The 19,565-nt window shown below is 44.0% G+C and overlaps 1 protein-coding gene and 1 long non-coding RNA gene across 5 annotated transcripts in view; one reads left to right on the forward strand and one right to left on the reverse strand.

Moving 5' to 3' along the window:
* The window catches only part of mtss1 (MTSS I-BAR domain containing 1), a 104,716-nt gene extending 98,708 nt beyond the window's left edge, over nucleotides 1-6,008 (forward strand). For 3 of the 4 annotated variants that reach the window (XM_010903508.4, XM_010903511.4, XM_010903510.4), the window contains 3 exons: nucleotides 1,179-1,332; nucleotides 2,268-2,294; nucleotides 3,190-6,008. In XM_010903508.4, coding sequence (XP_010901810.2) covers nucleotides 1,179-1,332; nucleotides 2,268-2,294; nucleotides 3,190-4,274 — 1,266 coding nt within the window. In that variant the 3' untranslated portion in view covers nucleotides 4,275-6,008. The remainder of the gene's footprint in view (nucleotides 1-1,178; nucleotides 1,333-2,267; nucleotides 2,295-3,189) is intronic. The other variant, XM_010903509.4, reaches the window with a different exon arrangement.
* Nucleotides 6,009-12,661: 6,653 nt separating this feature from the next.
* On the reverse strand, nucleotides 12,662-13,388 carry LOC109616799. Its single transcript, XR_002198057.1, has 2 exons — nucleotides 13,197-13,388; nucleotides 12,662-12,899 (listed from the first exon to the last, which is right to left on the reverse strand). It is a non-coding gene; the product is annotated as an uncharacterized LOC109616799 (long non-coding RNA).
* Nucleotides 13,389-19,565: the final 6,177 nt, after the last annotated feature.

Below are 19,565 nucleotides of genomic sequence, written 5' to 3' on the forward strand. Positions count from 1 at the left end.
ACAGAACTAGAAGACATTACTGTATTTAAGTCTCGAGAAGCTAGTTAGCTAAGCTAGCCAGCTATATGCTATTTGCTTAACGCACCGTTTTCTGCAGTCTCAACCGCCTTTCGAATCCACAGCTGAACTTTACGTAGCGTTTTTTGGTCAAATATTTTTTCCGCAGGTAACATTACTTCAGTAAATATCTTCCATCTTCCCTTAAATTAGTTTTCATCCACTTGCTAACAGTAGGCTAAGAATGATATATTGTGTCATTCTGACCGAATGGGCCCGACCACTCTACTACCGCTTTGATTGAGGACCGTAAACAACAAACACGTGTGAATGAGCGCATGTTATGAAAACTACTTAAAACGGTATACTTTTTTAAAATGTCATGGTATATATGTAATATTTTTTTTAATATTTAGAAAAATTGCATTCAAGTCTATTTATTTCAAACCAAAAAATACATACGTAAAAAAATTGGGGTTAATTGAATACTAAATACATTTCGGGTATTCGAATATTTGACCATGCCCATCCCTACATTAAACAAGACACAACTGGTCATTAAAATGCATTCCAGGTGACTATCACATTAAGCTTGTTGAGCGATTGCATCTTAGTCATCAAGGCAAAGGATGGCTGCTTTGAATAATCTACAATTTGAAATGTATTTTGAACTGTTTAATACGTTTTTGCTTGCTACATGATTCCATGTTATTTCCTAGCTTTGATGTCTTCATTATTATTCTACAATGTTAAATATCTCTTTGAAGGCTGTTTATTTTAAAGAAATACCCTTCATTGGGTTGGTGTGTCCAACATTCTGGCGGGTATTGTACATGGTATGTACCACAATCAAGTGAGGTTCCCCAATGTTCGGTTTTAGCGGTGACAGAACATTTGTTTTTCCATGTAAATAATAGTTTTTTTCACTAAATTATATCAAACCGCAAGTAGTGGGGGGAGAGCAATATAAGACACTGTGCTCACGCCAGCTTGACCCTACTCTGCCTGAGTGAGAGAGTAGCATTCATTCAATCAGTTTAGGAACTTGGGCAAATTGTAGATATATTTAACCGTACTCTCTCTCTTCTTCCCTTTACTCCCCTCTGACTCCTTACCTCCGCCCTCTCCATCCTACCCCAACACTTTCTGTTAATTCACTTTCCCTATGCCTTATCTCACAGCCCCAAAGTGCCCGGGAACAGCTGGCCTTGACCCTGGGTGGGGGGCTCATTTCAGAGGCACCCCGCACCAGCCACGACTCCCTCCACTGCTCCAGTGGCTACAGCACCCAGACCACAACACCCTCCTGCTCTGAGGACACTATCCCCTCCCACGGTTAGTTCAGTCCTCTCCATACAACACTCCCCTCTGACCACTGGGACCAAAAGGATCTCTGTTTATACCAACAGGGATACAGTAGAACATGTCCAAGAGAAGATACTGTCAATTGATCCAGACAATTAATTAAGCAAATTAGTTTGTGGATGTAACAACCTGGTTTCGATTGAAGAGGTACTGTCCATAAACCCAGAATTATGAGATTAAGAAAGTGGAATGGGGCTCTATAAAGCAATGGTCTAAGATCCCTCCAAATTTGTTCCCTGGTCTTAAAATATGAGGTTGCGTGCCATAATCCTATTGGAAGCTATTAAAAATTGAATGGCAATTTTGACACCAGTCTTTTTGAGAGAAAAGTAATTAACTCAATTAAACCAATTATTAGAGCAACTGTATCAGATATAATAATAATTTAAAGATTCAGTGAAGTATTTGTATTATGTAATTTATACCATTACTTTGGGTAATGTTTTGGTAGAGATTTTGCCCCTGACTGAATAGTTCTTGAGTCTGTTTTCTCTGCGTCATCTGTTTGTCTCCAAGTCTGTCGTTTCACAGCCCCAACATTCTTCTCTTCTGTCTGATTCGTTAATGTTAAAGTGGCACCAGCCTGTGCAGGCAGCCTGTGGTACCATCAAGTGCCACCTTAAAACAGAGTCTGCATTTCATCTCTCCCTCTCCATACCACCCCGTGTCCTATCCAAAGCCTGTACAAAAACCTACATTGAATATCAGGAACTATGCCTGCAATTCCAGAATGTTGTATTACTGCAGTGTGATCCCTCTCAAAGAATTGTGTTGCTTTACCTTCACTTTGTAAAGCATCCCGTCCATTCAGCATCTCATGAGGCATTTGATAAGAGATTTGCTAAGTCGTATTTTTCCCTTTCTTTTCGGATACACGTTCAACGTAATTCTACATTCTTTTTCAGCTGTAAAGAAAGAACCCCCTCCTTATGGTAGGTTTAATTTACTGTGTCAACCACCCCCTCTCGTTACGTGGAATAAAGTGACCATCCACTGTCATTTAGTGTGACATCTGTACTGTTTGAATTCTCATGACATCAATGGCCTTGCCAGTAAGGTGTGTGTGTGTGTGTGACCTGCCTGAGGAAGACGACAATTACGAGAGCGGATGCTCTAAAATTGATCGGGTTGGATGCAAGGACTGGATGTACCCAGAATCTTCATCTATTGTGTTACCGCAACTGCCAGGTCATCTTGTGATTTTGTGTTGACCATCCTCAACTGATGTTAAATCACCGCTATCTGTTGACTCTCCCATCATGCATGCATACATAAATTAGTTTCTTATCAGTGATTACTATTTTTGCTAGGTATCTTTTATTTTACTGCCTGTCACAAACTGCCTAGTGATTCACCATTGAGATAATTTGTGTGAAACATGTCTCCCTATTTCCTTTATAATGTACTTTTGACCAGATCCCTGGAATAAAATAGACCTGGGCAAAAGTAGTATGTAGAGAATAGAATGCAATTTGGTTATGATTTGCCGAAAATCTTGGTTATTGCTTTTCACTCTGTCTTCCCATGAAATTCCCATCAGAAATTCGAACTTTGTTGTAGAGTATGGTATGTGGTATGGATAGGTTTGTGCCACGGGTGGCTCTTGCTGTTGGTTTTTAACCAAATGGGTCATGTCAGATTTTCCATCCCAGACAAACACTTCTGCTTTCCTACCATGTTGTTTCTTTTACGTTTACATTTAGGGCAATGTTGTGTTCCTCTACTCACTTACTCCAGCCTCACCGTCGTCTCTCCTCCTACACCCATCCTTTATCTGACCATCCTTCCCTCCATCCATCCCTTTCTACCTATTTGTCCTTCCTCCAGACTACGACTACATCTCTCTGCACGGGGGTGAGGAGGCACACCATGTCCCGCCCAACTTTGACAAGTCCTCCACCATTCCCCGCAACAGCGACCTCAGCCAGCAGTGCCGCAGGATGTTCCAGAGCAGGCGCCCTGCCTCCACCGTGAGCCTTGTTGCCGAACCCGAGCTCTGCCCTCGCCCTTCGCACACAGCCACCATTCGCCGCAAGCCCTCCTCCAAGCCCGCCTACCGCCGCGGTACCATCAGTGGCGGGGTGCCCATCCCCATCTGCACCCCCCAGGTGCCCCTGAAAGCCGCAGGTGGGGGTGCCAATGGCGGCGCACGGGAGAACTGCGGGAGCGATGAGAACATGGGGCCACCGGGGGGCGGTGTCGGAATGGGCAGGATGGTGGACCTCGGGCTGGTCCACACCAAACACAGCCTGTGCACCTCCACCCAGAGCCTGAGTGCCATGCCCACACACAAGTCCACATCGCCCTACTACTCACTGTTCCCGGGCCATGCGCCCGTGCCCGTGGGCAGCTCTGAGCAGCTGTACCAGATGAGCAAACAGCAGCAGTATGCCCTTCACCAGCAACAGCAGAAACAGTACCAGCAGCAGTTGTTCCAGACACAACAACAGATGCAGCAGCCCCAGACACAACAACAACAGATGCAGCAGCCCCAGACACAACAACAACAGGTCAGTCAGCCCCAGACACAACAACAACAGGTCAGTCAGCCCCAGACACAACAACAGATCCAGCTTGCAGTTCAACAACAACAGTACCTGCATCAGCAGCAGTACCAACAACCGAATATCCAGTCGCAGTACCAGCAGCTGAATACCCAACATCAAATGCAACAGCAGCAGCCTAATCTCCCACAACAGCACAATGCAATGTCTGGCACTGCCAACCAGCTGGTGGAGAGAGGGCAGGGCCCAGCCCCTGAGCACCTGGCTGCCGACCACCAGGAGGAGCGGGAGGAACCCTCAGGTGGTAGCGGTCAAATGCTCACCATGATCCGGGGGGTGAAACTGCGTCGGACCCTGACCAACGACCGCTCAGCCCCCTTCATCCCCCCGCCGAATCATCTGAAATGAGCCGCCACCCATCACGCGGCGGACATGTTGTTTTGGACCAATGATACTGCACCTACAAATGTAGGGTGTCATTGTTTTGTTTTCTTCCTTTTCTTTAGGCCCTGTTTTGGGGAATGGGTGTTACATTAATCCTGAAAAATAAAAGGATGTTGCCTTTGGACATTTCGTTTCATGTCAAAGGCCTCCCTCATTAACTGTCCAGCAGCACTGTGTTTTAAACTGATTGTTATAATCTTCCTCTGAAGGACTTATTGGTGAATGTGGCCTCTATCGCTCTGTAATTTAAGATGTTTATACGTATGAGGATATGTGTTGGCTATATAAAACCATTTGAGGTTATAGATGGTAAGTCCAATGTTTATATATTGTTCTTGAGAAATGGCCTTGCTTACTTAGATGTATCAAAGCTATTTGGTTGGAATCAATAAAAATCCACATATTTGTATATATTAGCTTGATATGCAGAAAACTTTATTGTATTTCTTTTTTGTTGTATTTGTTGACAAAATAGCACTGGCATCCTTTTTGTCATCTTATTTTTGTAAAAAGAACAAGCGCCAGGTCGAAGCAAAGAGGTGCTTCCTGTTTTGCCGGTACATGGATCAGTCTGAGCAGACACAGACTGAGCTCTTGTATCAAACCCTGATGTAAATGGAAGACTGACACTTGCAGACAGAGATTGAAGAATCAGACATACTGAAGAATCCATGCTTTTCTTGTCTCGCTCGATTGCTCTTTTTGTACTCTATAGGTTTACAGTGGCTTTTAATTCTTCAAGCTGGCTTTGCTATTTATTTAGCCAGCAACCTTTTCTCTTCATCAAGCGCACACTTCAACTTCTGTGCAGTGGAGGCAACAAGCTTCTGAAGAAAATAACAATTAGAAGGTGTTTACCGTTGTGATCTTCACTGAACTCCTTCACAGCATGTAGGGGGATGGGACCTTTGAGCTTTCTAGCCATTAAACATAGCTTTAGCATACTCCTCTTTGAACATATTCTTCCCTTAGCATAAAGATTGAGGAGAAACCTGAGGAGATGTCGCATAATAGCGACTCCTCCGCTAAGTGCAAATCATTCTGCCGACATTAAAGGCTACTCCACACCCAGCTGGCCTGGGATATTCTCTTCTCCGTCTCACATTCCTTCCATCCCACCCTTTTTTCTTTTGAACCTCCAGGTTTGTGTAGGGGGCTGAATTACCTGACACCGCTCGCTTGCCTCGCACCTGTCTCGGAGCGCATCGAATGACCGCGTTGGCCAGTTTAGCCATTGTGCGTTCTCCCACCTCTTCCCTGGCCTCTTCGAGGGCCAGAGGAACTTCAGTGGCATCCGCAGTCTAGGTCTTTGTGTCAGGACGGGGAATACAACAACGCCACCCCTGTCTCAATCAGGTTTTAGGTAATATTAAGCTGCTTTTGAGCCCGCGCTTTAAGTTCAAGCTCCAAATGGTAATTACAGCACAGTGCGCCCATCTCCCTAACCTCTAAGTATGTAGCGGTAAGGCCCTAGATAGAATGAGCGGGGTCTGGGATAGTCAAATTACTGGTCTAGCTGAGCTGCATTCCCTCTTTCTGTTGGGTTAATTGTATGTTATTCAAAAAGATGTGTGTTCTACTGAGAGAAGTGCAGAGGATCCTTTTTTTTGTTGGTTCTTTCAATATGGGTAAAAGTAATGCTGCAAATTCATTTGTATTGATTACGGGAGTTGAAATAAATTTTTATGATGTTTTTAAGTTTTGATTGATATTTTTGTGCCCAGCTTCCACTTGCAGTCCTCTCAATCACAGCTGCAGTTCCATTCACCTAAATGGAGGTTCTATTACGTATAATGTGCAGGCTGCCATTTGGCACTGCAGTTGTATTCTATCCAGTCCAGTCACCGGCGATGTGTGAGGTGCTGTTAAAAACGGAGAAACTTTCGAGAAGATCTACTAGACGCTCACGCTCTCCTCTTGGCCATCCACGCAGACCTCTAGATGACCGACCCTCCACCTGTTGATCTTGTGTTCTGTAAAGGGAGTTGATCTCCTTGTAAAAGCGTTCAATGTGCTAAGTGTCCCAGATGCGTCTGTGTAGTGAAGCTGAAGCCTTAAATGAAAGTGGATTTTAAAAATACAAATACATTGAAAAATACATTGCTCCTTGTCTTGTTTTTCTTGATCCCAAAATTCAAAAGCCATATTTGTTTGGTCTTTAATACCGTTGTATGTTTACACTAGCACTGTTGTCCAGTTAAATGTCTTGGGTGGCCATTGATACTTCAACGAGACGACTCATCCTTCCGTCACCCATATTGATACACCACTATCTCCATTTTACACTCTCTCTCTCCCTGACACACAGACAGTTTAATAAAAGCCAATGCATCATGACTAAGCCGACATAGCTGCACGTTGACTCGAAAGGTGATAAGTGTTGGGTGATCTCATGTAGGGCAGGATTGCATGACTCCTGCACTGCCGCATGACTCATCACTGCTTTTACTCTGGGCCACTGGAGGGCAATATAGGCCAACCTTGGCTTACGGAAGCACAGTTCTGCAAATGGACTTGCTCAAGGTTGTGGTTGTTGCTCCCATCCTATCACAGATCTAGATCAGATTAGCATACCACAATCAAAGATTCCATCCTGCTACCTGTCAAGTCTTATTTCTTGAACCGCTACTCTATCATCCGCCATTATAAGGATTACAAAATATCATCCTATGTTAGGTGCTTCTGGTACCTACTGTACTCCAGTTGGCCAGTTTATCAGACATCCTCTGACTGAAAAGGGATTTAGAGCTTATTCTCGACTGGGAAAATGGCTCAGCCCAACCAATGAACACAGTTTCTGGAAATGGTATTCTTCAGTTAGAGAGTATCAGTCAAATCTGAGCGAAGTTTGTGCGTATCGTTCCCTGTCTCTCATCACAACTCGGATGTCCATTTTGTGTCCATATAGCTCAGCAGGCTTATTCCCCTATTTCCCTGCAGTGTATGTGTGGGTTAAGTGGTCTTGCTGCCTGCTTCTCCTGGAGCTGCTTTAAAAGGTGACTCAGTGTGTGGTCATCCCCTTGATGTGGGTCTGTGTATATCAGCTCCTGAGTGAGTCAACTCAGTCACCCCTAGTTTATACTGCACCGCACTGTAATCTTCCTCTCCATTAACCACAGGCACGCAGGGAGAGCTACAGACTCTGAACTTTCCTCCAGATCCCCGGAAACACAACATTATTTTTTTCTTATTTATTTCCCCCCTTTTTTTCTCCCATTATTTGTGTAACTCCAACAACACTAGTTCTTTTTGTTTTAGTTTTTTTTGACCCGTGATTCAGCGGTTTCCGAGCATCACTCAATAGACTTTGCCTTTTTTTTGCCAGTATTATGCTTTGTTAAAATTAGTGGGTGTGTCATTGGTCATGTGTTGTATTGGCAGCATATTTAGTGTCTTGGGGCCAGTGCATCTGTTCGTTTATTGTGGCTCATGTCTCAGATATCCCAACAGTAGCTGAGTAAGTCATTTGACGTTCTGTAAGCTTCCCATAACACAATCAAGTTTTTTTTTTATAGCATCAGTGGAAATGATACCATATGTGAAACTGGCCATTCTTCCCTTTTTGTTCTTTCTGAATGGGTGTACATTCATTAAACACAGCTTCATGTTTTTACGGGTTGGAGCAGGCTGACCAACTTGTCTAGGCAGTGGAATATGCTCCCCCAAGGCAGTATCACACAATCTGCAGTGACCTCCAGAGAATAACACCACAGTGACTGAAAAATCACTTATCCCCTTTTCCTAAGATGTATTTGGAGTTTGTGATATTTGAAACAATCTAAATATACAGAAGAGCAGGTTGACATATCAAAACGCAGGACAAAGGGATGATGCTGTATAGGTTACTAGCAGGGCGAGGACTAATATAAAGGTGTAATCTGAGGGCAAGGATTTTATCATTTCCATCCCAGCTGAACATAATGGAGTTGTCGGAGCCTCTGGTATTTCCACCTTAAAGCCTTTGTTGTAACTTTTTAAGGAGACAGATTTTGAATGAATTGACTTCTTTCTGAAAAAATATAATAATTGAAACTTTTTCCAGAAGGCTATTTTACCTTGACAGACTATCAAATGACCAGACAGTTGAGACATAATTTCCTGCTTTGCAGTACACATGTGAGTGGACCATCTGACTTCATCTGTATTTACCGTCTTCATCACTGCAACCAGCCCTCGGGGAGGTTAAAGGTCACTCTAAGGGGGAGTTGGGATATGCTGAAAAAACATTTCCATTTCATACCTATATACTTGTACAACAATTTTGCAATATGTGTACTTGGGTTTCTGGATCAGAATGAACATAAGCACACCCTCTTTGACCTTTGGTCGTCTGTAGTGATGTGGGAATCACCCAACCAGCTGGAAGACTGAAGTGTAGAACTGTTTCATGTGAATTGAAAAGGGAACAACAGTCACATGATCATCCCTTTCAAACAGCCACGCTCTGCCAAAAACATGTTCTTTTTCTGTTCTCAAGTGATATTGCCTTGTTTGAATGCAATCTCATCCTGTTTAAGACAATCCGAATACCTAAAAATGTTCAGGTGTTCCACAGGTCATTTTTGGGGGAGGGGGGGTGCATTGTTTTTTCTGTTTCAATGCAGTAGAGTCAGTTGTCACTTTTGTTAGCTGGTAGGAGATGTCAGATGGATGATCATGTGAGTTTAAATGGTAATTTTCATGCCTTTCCATGTTTTTGAAGTTTTCCTGAGCTAGCTCAACTGTTTCAACGTCTGAACTAAATATCACTCCCTTGTTTAGGTGAATCAGATGAGCTAGTTTAGGAAGACAACAAAAATGCGAATTATCTGCCGTTCCCCGAGTCGCGGTTTGAGTACTGCTGTTCTATGACACACCCACTTCTTTTGGTAGGTGTTTTATGTGTACTGTACAGTCAGATTGTTTTTATTATTGCGACTGGATTGTAAAGTCAACATGTAGTTCAGAAGGTACTCAGCAGAATTTAAAGGGGAAACAACGTCACATGATCAAATGGCCAAGCTCTGCCAAAAACACAGTTCTTTAAAAAGGTATATTGCCTTGTCTTAGTAGTAGTAATACTAATAATAATGCATTATATTTGCAGTGTATAGCGCTTTTCAAAGACACTTTACAAAATCAACATGGAACAGAAACAAACAAAATACCATGAGCAATTTTGAACAAGTGAGTCTTGAGGCATTGCTGGAAAATGGGGATAGTCTCAGAGTCATGGATTATTTTGAAGAGAGTGTTTCAGAGCCTAGGAGCAACCCTTGAGAATGCCCTGTCACCAAAGCCTTTGAGCTTGGACTTGGGCATTATGCGGTAGCCCGCAGTACCCGAACGGAGTGTGTGGGTTGATATGGAAGAAGTTAGAGAGGTAGGTAGGGACGATATTGTTTAGGACTTTATATTTCAGTAGGAGGATCTTGTAGTCAATGCGTTAGGATAGGAAGCCATCATAATTCACAGAGGATAGGGGTGATATGCTGCCGGGACTTGGTGTGAGTGAGTAGTCTGGCTGCAGAGTTTTGAACCATTTGGAGCTTCGGAGGGATGTAGATTTGATGCCAGTGAGTAGGGAGTTGCTGTAGTGAAAACGGGAGGTTATGAACACATGTATTAGGGTTTCAGCAGCAGGACAGGAGAGGGAAGGTCTGAGTTTGGTAATGTTGCAGAGGTGGAAGAATTATACAGTCTGTTTAATGTGCTGATCAAAGGAGAGCGTAGAGTTCAGAATGACGCCAAGGTTACGTGTGAGGGGGGATGGAGAAACAACGGTGTCATCGATGCTGAGAGTGAAATTGCCAGATTAGGTTCCAATGTGTATGAGTTGTTTTGTCACTGTTTAGTTTGAGGGAGTTTTCCTTCAACCATGATTTTATTGCAGTCAGGCAGGATTCAGTATGGGGCAGAGGTGGGTTGCTAGATATATTTTGTATCATCAGCATAGCAGAGGAAATTAAAGTTGAAGTGACAGGATTTGACCAAGGGGAATGATGTAGATGAGGAAGAGTAGGGGACCAAGTACTGAGCCCTGTGGGACACTCATACTGTCTCAGGCAAATTACCGTAACCACAATCACAAAGATTTTTTGGGAGTGCAGGAATTTTTGGTAGGGGATCCACTACTTGGTTTCAATTGGCTAGAATCCATTGTGACTCTTATTTTGTCTTATAAACCAGTGTTTCCCAACTCTAGTCTAAAGAGGACCACGAACTGCAAATATTTTAGTTTCATCTCAGATTAGTTGTCTGGCTCAATCAAGTGTGTTCATCTGAGGCTTCGATATAAATGTGTGCAGTTGGATACTGTGAACAGTTGATATTCATTCTTCGGTGGGAATTTTGGATGGAAGGAGCTTCATAGAAGGACCATTATGTGAAAAAAATGTGTGTTGTTTGACATCCTGCTCTTCGTCATGGTGCAGTCACTAGCAACTTCAAATCTGATGAAACCAATGCACAAGCTAACCGTCCAATGGAAGGGATCCTTGAAAGCTGGATGCGCTGTGAGCCATGATTATCAATGATATAAGGACTGTGTTCTAGATTGGATCAGTTACGTAAGCTGGAAATTGTGGTAGAATTCATCAGCGGCTTTATAACCAACCATGGTTGGTCAATGTCTTAAAAGTAGCCACAGACTGTGTTGAGTGATTGTTCATTTTCGCTGAGAGTTTTTCACTTTTTTAATTTTTTATCCATTGAAATGTCTTTGTAAGTTCTCTAGTTTTGACAGTTCAAGGGCAACTGCTTGACCCAACTACTATTGAGAATAATATGGCTTCAAACTCAATCTCTCTGTTCCTAAAGGAAGTGCTTACAACTGTTATCGGTATTCAATTGTGTTGGAGTGGGTCCAAAGCACACATCTTTCGACTCATTTCTTTTGAGTGCCCCACTGTTCGTTCTTTCTTGTGTATGCTGATTTCCCATTTGTAAAATGTTTCGTTATTTTTATGTGATCCCGGACCTATGTATGTTTGACTGACAGGGAGTTAACTGTTTGAGAGCTGACGTGGGTTCTTTGTCTTGGACTTTATCCAGTGTGGCAAAGGACTGTTTGTCAGTCAATTAATTTCACTCCAAGATTGTGTAAGCATAGAGATGAAACAAGACAAACCACTTTGAGAGTTATTAACCATGTGAAACACAACGGGGGCGTTATTTTTTTCATAAGCACCATTATGGCACTCCAAGGGTACAAAAAGTGAGTTATGGTATCAAATTAAGGGTGCTACTTCCCCTGAACCAGATAAAATAGCTCTGTGTTCAGTGGAATGGATGAACCAAGATGAAAACTCATCCAGTCCAGAAACAAAGTCAACAAAGGCACCACTCTGTGACAGCACTTTCCCGCCAAGCCGGCTCTGTGCTTTTTTTATACCCACTCTCCCCATGGTAACCGGCCACCTTGTGTTGCTCCAAGCCACGTGAAAGGCTTCTTCCTGAAACTGAGCTGAAAACACTCAACCCAAGGGAATGAGGTCTGGCATGTCCCCTGCACAGAAACAGTCCATTGTGTGCCCATTTAAATGTGGGTTTTCTTCAACTGTAGGGAGTCTAAAACGAGTGGGCAAAACACAGTGAGTCTTTAATAAAATACTGTGGTTTCGTTGTCATGCCTTTGCTTAGCCACTAGATGCCCTCATAATGTTGGTCTGGAGGAGTCTGTGCTTTTTTTCTTTGTGTGACCATTGTTTTATGGAACAGGAGACTGAAATACAGCAGGAATATAGAGGTTTTCGGATTTACCATTTAAGGCTGCTGAATAGGGCAAGGCTTAAATTTTTTGAAATGAGCCAACTGAGGTAGTGCTGCGTTAATGTTTACAATGGACATAAAAAAAGCATTAGGTTATTGAAGGACTAAATATTGAGCTCCCTTTCTTTAGTTGAATTACAATCTTGTCCTCTTTGATTTACCCATGCAGTACCGTTTTACCCATGTGTTATCTTGTGAGGGTTTTCAACCGTAAGATTGGAGAGGGTCATATTTCAATCAAGCCCCGTGGCAGTGGCCTTGCTGACCTTTTGTACTTTACTGCGCCGGGTCTATGGCAGAAGAGAAAGCCCGCGAAGCCACAGCCAATAAGAAGCTAGCACTGGGGGGGAACTAGCAGCTGGGCGAGAATTCCTGCATGCCGTACAGTTCTGACAAAGGGAGGGACTGTTTCCCGCCAGCTCTATGCAAATCCTTGGAACGCAGCCAAGCACACATTCTTCTGAGCAGCTCCCTCTACACCAGGAGCAGGAAGCCCAAGCCCCAAGTAGAGCAAACTCTTAACTCCTGCCTGCCCAGACGTTTCCGTTTTCCTGACGCTATTATGTCTGTACGAATGGCCAAATTACAGAGAATCCAATGTGTGTTATTTTATTTCAAATGTTTAATTTAGCAGATGGTCTTATCCAGGGCAATTTGGTCATAACTTTTATGTCTTAGTCCTTTAGCAGATGGTTTCATCCAGAATGATTTAGAGAAATGTTGCTTTTGCTCTTGGACAAATCAACTGATTTTCCAGCTTGGGGATTCAAAAAATGCTGTAACTGCAAGGCAATGTGCCGCTCCAGGTTTCTGGTGGACTGGATCCTTCTTCCCAAGTGCCTAAATATGCAAATTAAAATAAAATTAGTTTTTTATAATTTACCCGCAGTTAACCATTTGTTTTCAACTTTCCAAAGAAGGATTTGAACATTGACAATTAAAATGATACCTGTCATTTCCTGAAAACACAAAGATATGACTCAAAGAGCCCCAAGCATGTTTTGTTGCGTTACTTAAATGAAAAGCATGTGCAGCCCTTTTCCAACCTCCCGGATTACCCACGTAGGAGTGACAAGCTGATTATTATCCAACTCTGCAAGTTGAAAACCGTTCTTAACTGCCTCAAACCCATCTTACCTTATCTCACTTTGTTTCTTTCTTATCATTGGGTTGTTTCTGTCAACCCTTTCACAGCTTTCCCATCGGTGGCATGTGAGCACTCCCAAGTGTGGACTCGTAGTGTGGAGGAGGTGATTTCTTTCTTGTGAAACTCAACAAGGACATGCTGCCACTACTCCTCCCCACACTCACATTTAGAATAGAACATCTTCAATCGGAGTGGTTGCGTCACTATGACTGACAGCTGTCATAGGTGAAGCTGAAGTGGCTCTTCTGATAGATAGGATGTGATTTACTGCAGGCAGGCTTGGGCGTTGTTTGACCCAGGGGACAGTTGGAGTGCTGCTTTCACCTCACAATGACTAATGCTGTCTGACTACTATTTGCTATTAACACATAATCTTTGGGTCATTCCAAGTCCAAGACATTCCAAGACAACGTTTTTTGTCTGTTCCGAAATTGACTGAAATCGAGGAATTGCAAAACAAATGTAGAATTGTCAGGGCTTTATATGAATTTCTAGACATGACTGGAATGTATCTGGAGTTTAAATGGATTTATATACTGGGTAGTTCAAAATCCTTAATGCTGATTGTGTTGTATTGTACTTAAGAACATCCCTGGGCTATATAGCACACCCCTTTCTGCATTATTGCTTAATTGACAACATTTACAGCATACATAAGAGACAATATTATTTTGTTGTCTCTTATGTTACAACGTTTGTGTGTCTCTGTATGGTGTAAGAGATATTACATTCCCAAGTTATATTGCAGTTCTTATCTTCATTAATTTATATTTACATCTATGAAACCAGTAGTCTAGCTGTGGTAATGTGGGTTGTGTTAGCCAGGCTGCTAAACAGATATATTCTGGATGACAGCGTTTTCTAACATTTAAGAAACACCTCAAACACCTGATTTAAATGATACATTTTTGTGTTACTTACATTGGTAAGAAAAACCCTTCAGCTTTTACTTTGTCATTTTAGCCCAGACTTCTATGCAAAGGGACTGGTAGCTGGAAACTGCAGATTTCGACACGGCCAAAACAAGTTATGCATTAGGATTTGTTCTGGATAGACAAAAACTTCACTGGCTACAACCTTCAGTAGCTATGTTATAGTAAGCCTAAAATAAAACTATTTACGGTTATATTTTGACTATTTAACACAATGGTGTCTAGCTAAATATTGAAACTTGCCGTGATGTTAATGCATGAGAAAATTATCTAATGTTAAGAAGCTACATCGACACTGCACACGTAAACAAATTATGGTAAGCCTGAACTAAAATTGTTTACGGTTATATTGTGACAATTACTGATGGATTTTCGAAGTACATGCTTTTTGGTGTAATTCTGTATCCCAACTCCTCGGGCAGTTAAAAACTAGCAAGCCCTGTGGTCTTGTGGGAATCTCTCTAAGCTTCAATATTTTGACACTGGTTCGATTCCAGCTTTGTCTCAGAACTATTTATCCTGTCTGTACTTTTCAGCCATTTCACAACAATATATATCCACTCTGTAATACCATGAATCTCTTATTTAAGAAAATAATTGAATTATGTGACCCTTTTATGCAGTTATTGTTTTCTAAAGAAACCAGCCATGGAGTGATTGGTGTCATTGCTTTCCTTATAGGGTGGCTGTATAGCTATTATTTAGTATCTACAGTAATTTGTGCAAGAGTATACTTTAGTTCTGTTCTAATGTCCACGTTATTTCATCAAAAATGTTATGGCTGAGGTAAAAGTTGCATTACCACTGTTTAAATAGCGTAATGGTTAAAGACACCGTCTGCCGCATAGAAAACAGCAGACCGAAACTTGCCAGGGACAACAGCATTCATCCGTTACAGCTCAGGCCAACTGAACTAGGCTTGCCTGGTTCCTTTTCTGGTTTTAAGTTATTTATTCAGGCATCTTAAGATTTATTTGACTGGAATGTGTTGAATTAGAGTAATTAATGATGAAAGAGCAGTGCTGTACCGTTTAAATTGTAATTAGTTATTAGTCATATTTTTTCCCCCACTTGGATATTCTAGGTTACTGTGTGTAAATAAAGCTGGAAAAAGTCAGCTTTTTTTTGCATTTCAGGCTGTAAGGCAACAGATGAAGAACATTTTGAAATGGGAGTGTTGACTTTCAACATACACTCACCTAAAGGATTATTAAGAACACCTGTTCAATTTCTCATTAATGCAATTGTCTAATCAACCAATCACATGGCAATTGCTTCAATGCATTTAGGGGTGTGGTCCTGGTCGAGACAATCTCCTGAACTCCAAACTGAATGTCAGAATGGGAAAGAAATGTGATTTAAGCAATTTTGAACGTGGCATGGTTGTTGGTGCCAGCCGGGCCGGTTTACAAAGAATGGTGTGAAAAGGGAAAAACATTGAGTATGCGGCAGTCCTGTGGGGGCGAAAATGCCTTGTTGATGCTAGAGGTCAGAGGAGAATGGGCCGACTGATTCAAGCTGATAGAAGAGCAACTTTGACTGAAATAACCACTCGTTACAACCGAGGTATGCAGCAAAGCATTTGTGAAGCCACAACACACACAACCTTGAGGCGGATGGGCTACAACAGCGAAAGACCCCACCGGGTACCACTCATCTCTAATACAAATAAGAAAAAGAGGCTACAATTTGCACGAGCTCACCAAAATTGGACAGTTGAAGACTGGAAGAATGTTGCCTGGTCTGATGAGTCTCGATTTCTGTTGAGATATTCAGATGGTAGAGTCAGAATTTGGCATAAACAGAATGAGAAAATGGATCCATCATGCCTTGTTACCACTGTGCAGCCTGGTGGTGGTGGTGTAATGATGTGGGGGATGTTTTCTTGGCACACTTAGCAAAGGACCCAGGGCCCCATATTCCCCAAGCACCCTCCACAGGATGCCGCGAGGGACACAGTCGAATGCCTTCTCCAAATCCACAAAACACATGTGGATTGGTTGGGCAAACTCCCATGAACCCTCCATCACCCTGTAGAGGGTATAGAGCTGGTCCACTGTTCCACGGCCTGGAAGAAAACCGCACTGTTCCTCCTGAATCCGAGGTTCTACTATCGGCCGTATTCTCCTCTCCAGAACCCTGGCATAGACTTTCCCGGGGAGGCTGAGAAGTGTGATCCCCCTATAGTTGTAACACACCCTCTGGTCCCCCTTCTTAAAAAGAGGGACCACCACCCCGGTCTGCCATCCCAGAGGCACTGTCCCCGACTGCCACGCGATGTTGCTCAGGCGTGTCAGCCAAGACAGCCCCACAACATCTAGAGACTTGAGGTACTCAGGGCGGATCTCATCCACCCCTGGTGCCTTGCCACCGAAGAGTTTCTTGACCACCTCTGTGACTTCAGCCTGGGTGATGGACGAGTCCACCTCTGAGCCCTCATCCTCTGCTTCCTCAATGGAAGACGGGATGGCGGGATTGAGGACATCCTCGAAATACTCCTTCAACCGCCCGACGACATCCCCAGTTGAAGTCAACAGCTGCCCACCTCTACTGTAAACAGCATTGGTAGGGCACTGTTTCCCTCTCCTGAGGCACCGGATGGTTTGCCAGAATCTTTTCGAGGCCAGCCGATAGTCCTTCTCCATGGCCTCACCGAACTCCTCCCAGGCCCGAGTTTTTGCCTCCAAAACCACCCGGGCTGCAGTCCGCTTGGCCTGTCGGTACCCGTCAGCTGCCTCAGGAGTCCCACAAGCCAACCAGGCCTGATAGGACTCCTTCTTCAGCTTGACGGCATCCCTTACTTCCGGTGTCCACCACCTGGGTTCGGGGATTGCCGCCTCGACAGGCACCGGAGACCTTACGTCCACAGCTCCGAACGGCCGCTTCGACAATGGCGGTGGAGAACATGGTCCACTCGGACTCAATATCTCCAGCCTCCCTCGGGATCCAGGCGAAGCTCTGTCGGAGGTGGGAGTTAAAGATCTCTCTGACAGGAGACTCGGCCAGACGTTCCCAGCAGACCCTTACAGTACGCTTGGGCCTGCCGAGTCTGTCCAGCTTCCTCCCCCGCCATCGGATCCAGCTCACCACCAGGTGGTGATCAGTTGACAGCTCCGCCCCTCTCTTCACCCGAGTGTCCAAGACATACGGCCGCAGGTCAGATGAAACGACAACAAAGTCGATCATCGACCTGCGGCCTAGGGTGTCCTGGTGCCATGTGCACTGATGGACACCCTTATGCTTGAACATGGTGTTCGTTATGGACAAACTGTGACTAGCACAGAAGTCCAATAACTGAACACCACTCGGGTTCAGATCAGGGGGGCCGTTCCTCCCAATCACACCCCTCCAGGTGTCACTGTCGTTGCCCACGTGGGCGTTGAAGTCCCCCAGTAGAACGATAGAGTCCCCAGTTGGAGCACTTTCCAGCACCCCTCCCAGAGACTCCAAGAAGGTCGGGTACTCTGCACTGCCGTTCGGCCCATAGGCACAAACAACAGTGAGAGACCTATCCCCGACCCGAAGGCGCAGGGAAACGACCCTCTCGTTCACCGGGGTAAACTCCAACACATGGCGGCAGAGCTGGGGAGTGTGGTTCTACCTCTAGTCGGAACCTCTCAACCTCACGCACGATCTCAGGCTCCTTCCCCGCCAGCGAGGTGACGTTCCACGTCCCTAGAGCTAGTTTCCGTGTCCAGGGATCGGGTTGTCTAGGCCCCCGCCTTCGACTGCCGCCCGATCCTCTCCGCACCGGCCCCTTATGGTCCCTCCTGTGGGTGGTGAGCCAACGGGAAGGCGGCCCCATGTCGCTCGTTCGGGCTGAGCCCGGCCGGGCCCCATGGGGAAAGGCCCGGCCACCAGGCGCTCGCATACGAGCCCCAACCCCGGGCCTGGCTCCAGGGTGGGGCCCCGGTGACGTCACAGAACTCAAAATGTCGCTCATCCAGTTTTCATCTGTGCTAACTTAATTGCAAAAAGGTTTTCTAATGATTAGTTAGCCTTTTAAAATGATGAACTTGGATTAGCAAACGTGCCATTGGAACACAGGACTGATGGTCACTGATAATGAGCCTCTGTACACATATATCGATAATCCGTAAAATAAATCTGCAGTAATAAGGTCTACACTGTATTGCTGATAAAGTTTATGAAATGTTTATGGACAACAATGTGCTCTTCTTTCAAAAACAAGGAAATGTATGTGTGACCTCAAACATTTGAACGGTAGTGTATAGTTGTGCTCCCAGTTTGCATACCCTGGCTGAACTTTTGGCATTGATTTTGAAAATATGACTGATTCATGCAAAACAAACTGTCTTTTATTTAAGGATAATGATCATATGAAGCCATTTATTATCACAGTTGTTTGGCTCCTTTTTAAATCATAATGATAAAAGAAATCACCCAAATGGCCCTGATCAAAAGTTTACATACTCTCGAATGTTTGGCCTTGTTACAGACACACAAAGTGACACAAACAGGTGAAAATGGCAACTAAAGGTGAATTTCCCACACCGGTGGCTTTTTAAATTGCAAAATGGTGTATAAATAGTCAGTGACTTTGTTAGCTCTCACGTGGATGCCTTGAGCAGGCTAGATACTGAGCCATGGGGAGCAGAAAATTCCAAAGCCTTGCAAATGCTAGTCAGTACTGTTCAATCACTTACTAATAAGTGGAACATTCAGGGATCTCTTGATACTAAGTCAAGGTCAGGTAGACCAAGAAAGATTTCAGCCAAAACTGCCAAAAGAATTCATCAGGATACAAAGAAAAACCCACAGGTAATCTCAGAAGAAATACAGGCTGGTCTGGGAGAAGGTGTGGTTGTTTCAAGGAGCACAATACGATGATACTTGAACAAAAATGACCTGCATGGTTGAGTTGCCAGAAACAAACCTTTACTGCACCAATGCCACAAAAAGCCTGGTTACAATGTGCCCGACAACACCTTGACAACCCCTCACTGCTTCTGGCACAATAATTTGGAGTGACGGGCAAAATAGAGCTTTATGGTCACCACCATAAGTGCTGTGTTTGGAGAGGGGTCAACGAGGCCTATAGTGAACAGAGTACCGTTCCCACTGTGAAGCATGGTGGTGACTCACTGATGTTATGGGGGTGTGTGAGCTCTAAAGGCATGGGGAATCTTGTGAAAATTGATTGCAAGATGAATGCACTACGTTGTCAGAAAATACTGGTAGTCAATTTGCATTCTTCTGCACGAAAGCTGTGCATGGGATGTTCTTGGACTTTCCAGCACTTCAATAACTCTAAGCACAAGGCCAAATTGACCCTCCAGTGGTTACAGCAGAAAAAGGGAGGTCATAAACGTGCGGTTCATGCAAGACCACCAAAGACTTTGCATGACCTGGAGGCATTTTGCCAAGACGAATAGGCAGATTTTACCACCTGCAAGAATTCAGGGC

Source organism: Esox lucius, chromosome 17 (genome assembly GCF_011004845.1).
Source record: "Esox lucius isolate fEsoLuc1 chromosome 17, fEsoLuc1.pri, whole genome shotgun sequence".
In the NCBI taxonomy this organism is placed as follows: domain Eukaryota; kingdom Metazoa; phylum Chordata; class Actinopteri; order Esociformes; family Esocidae; genus Esox; species Esox lucius.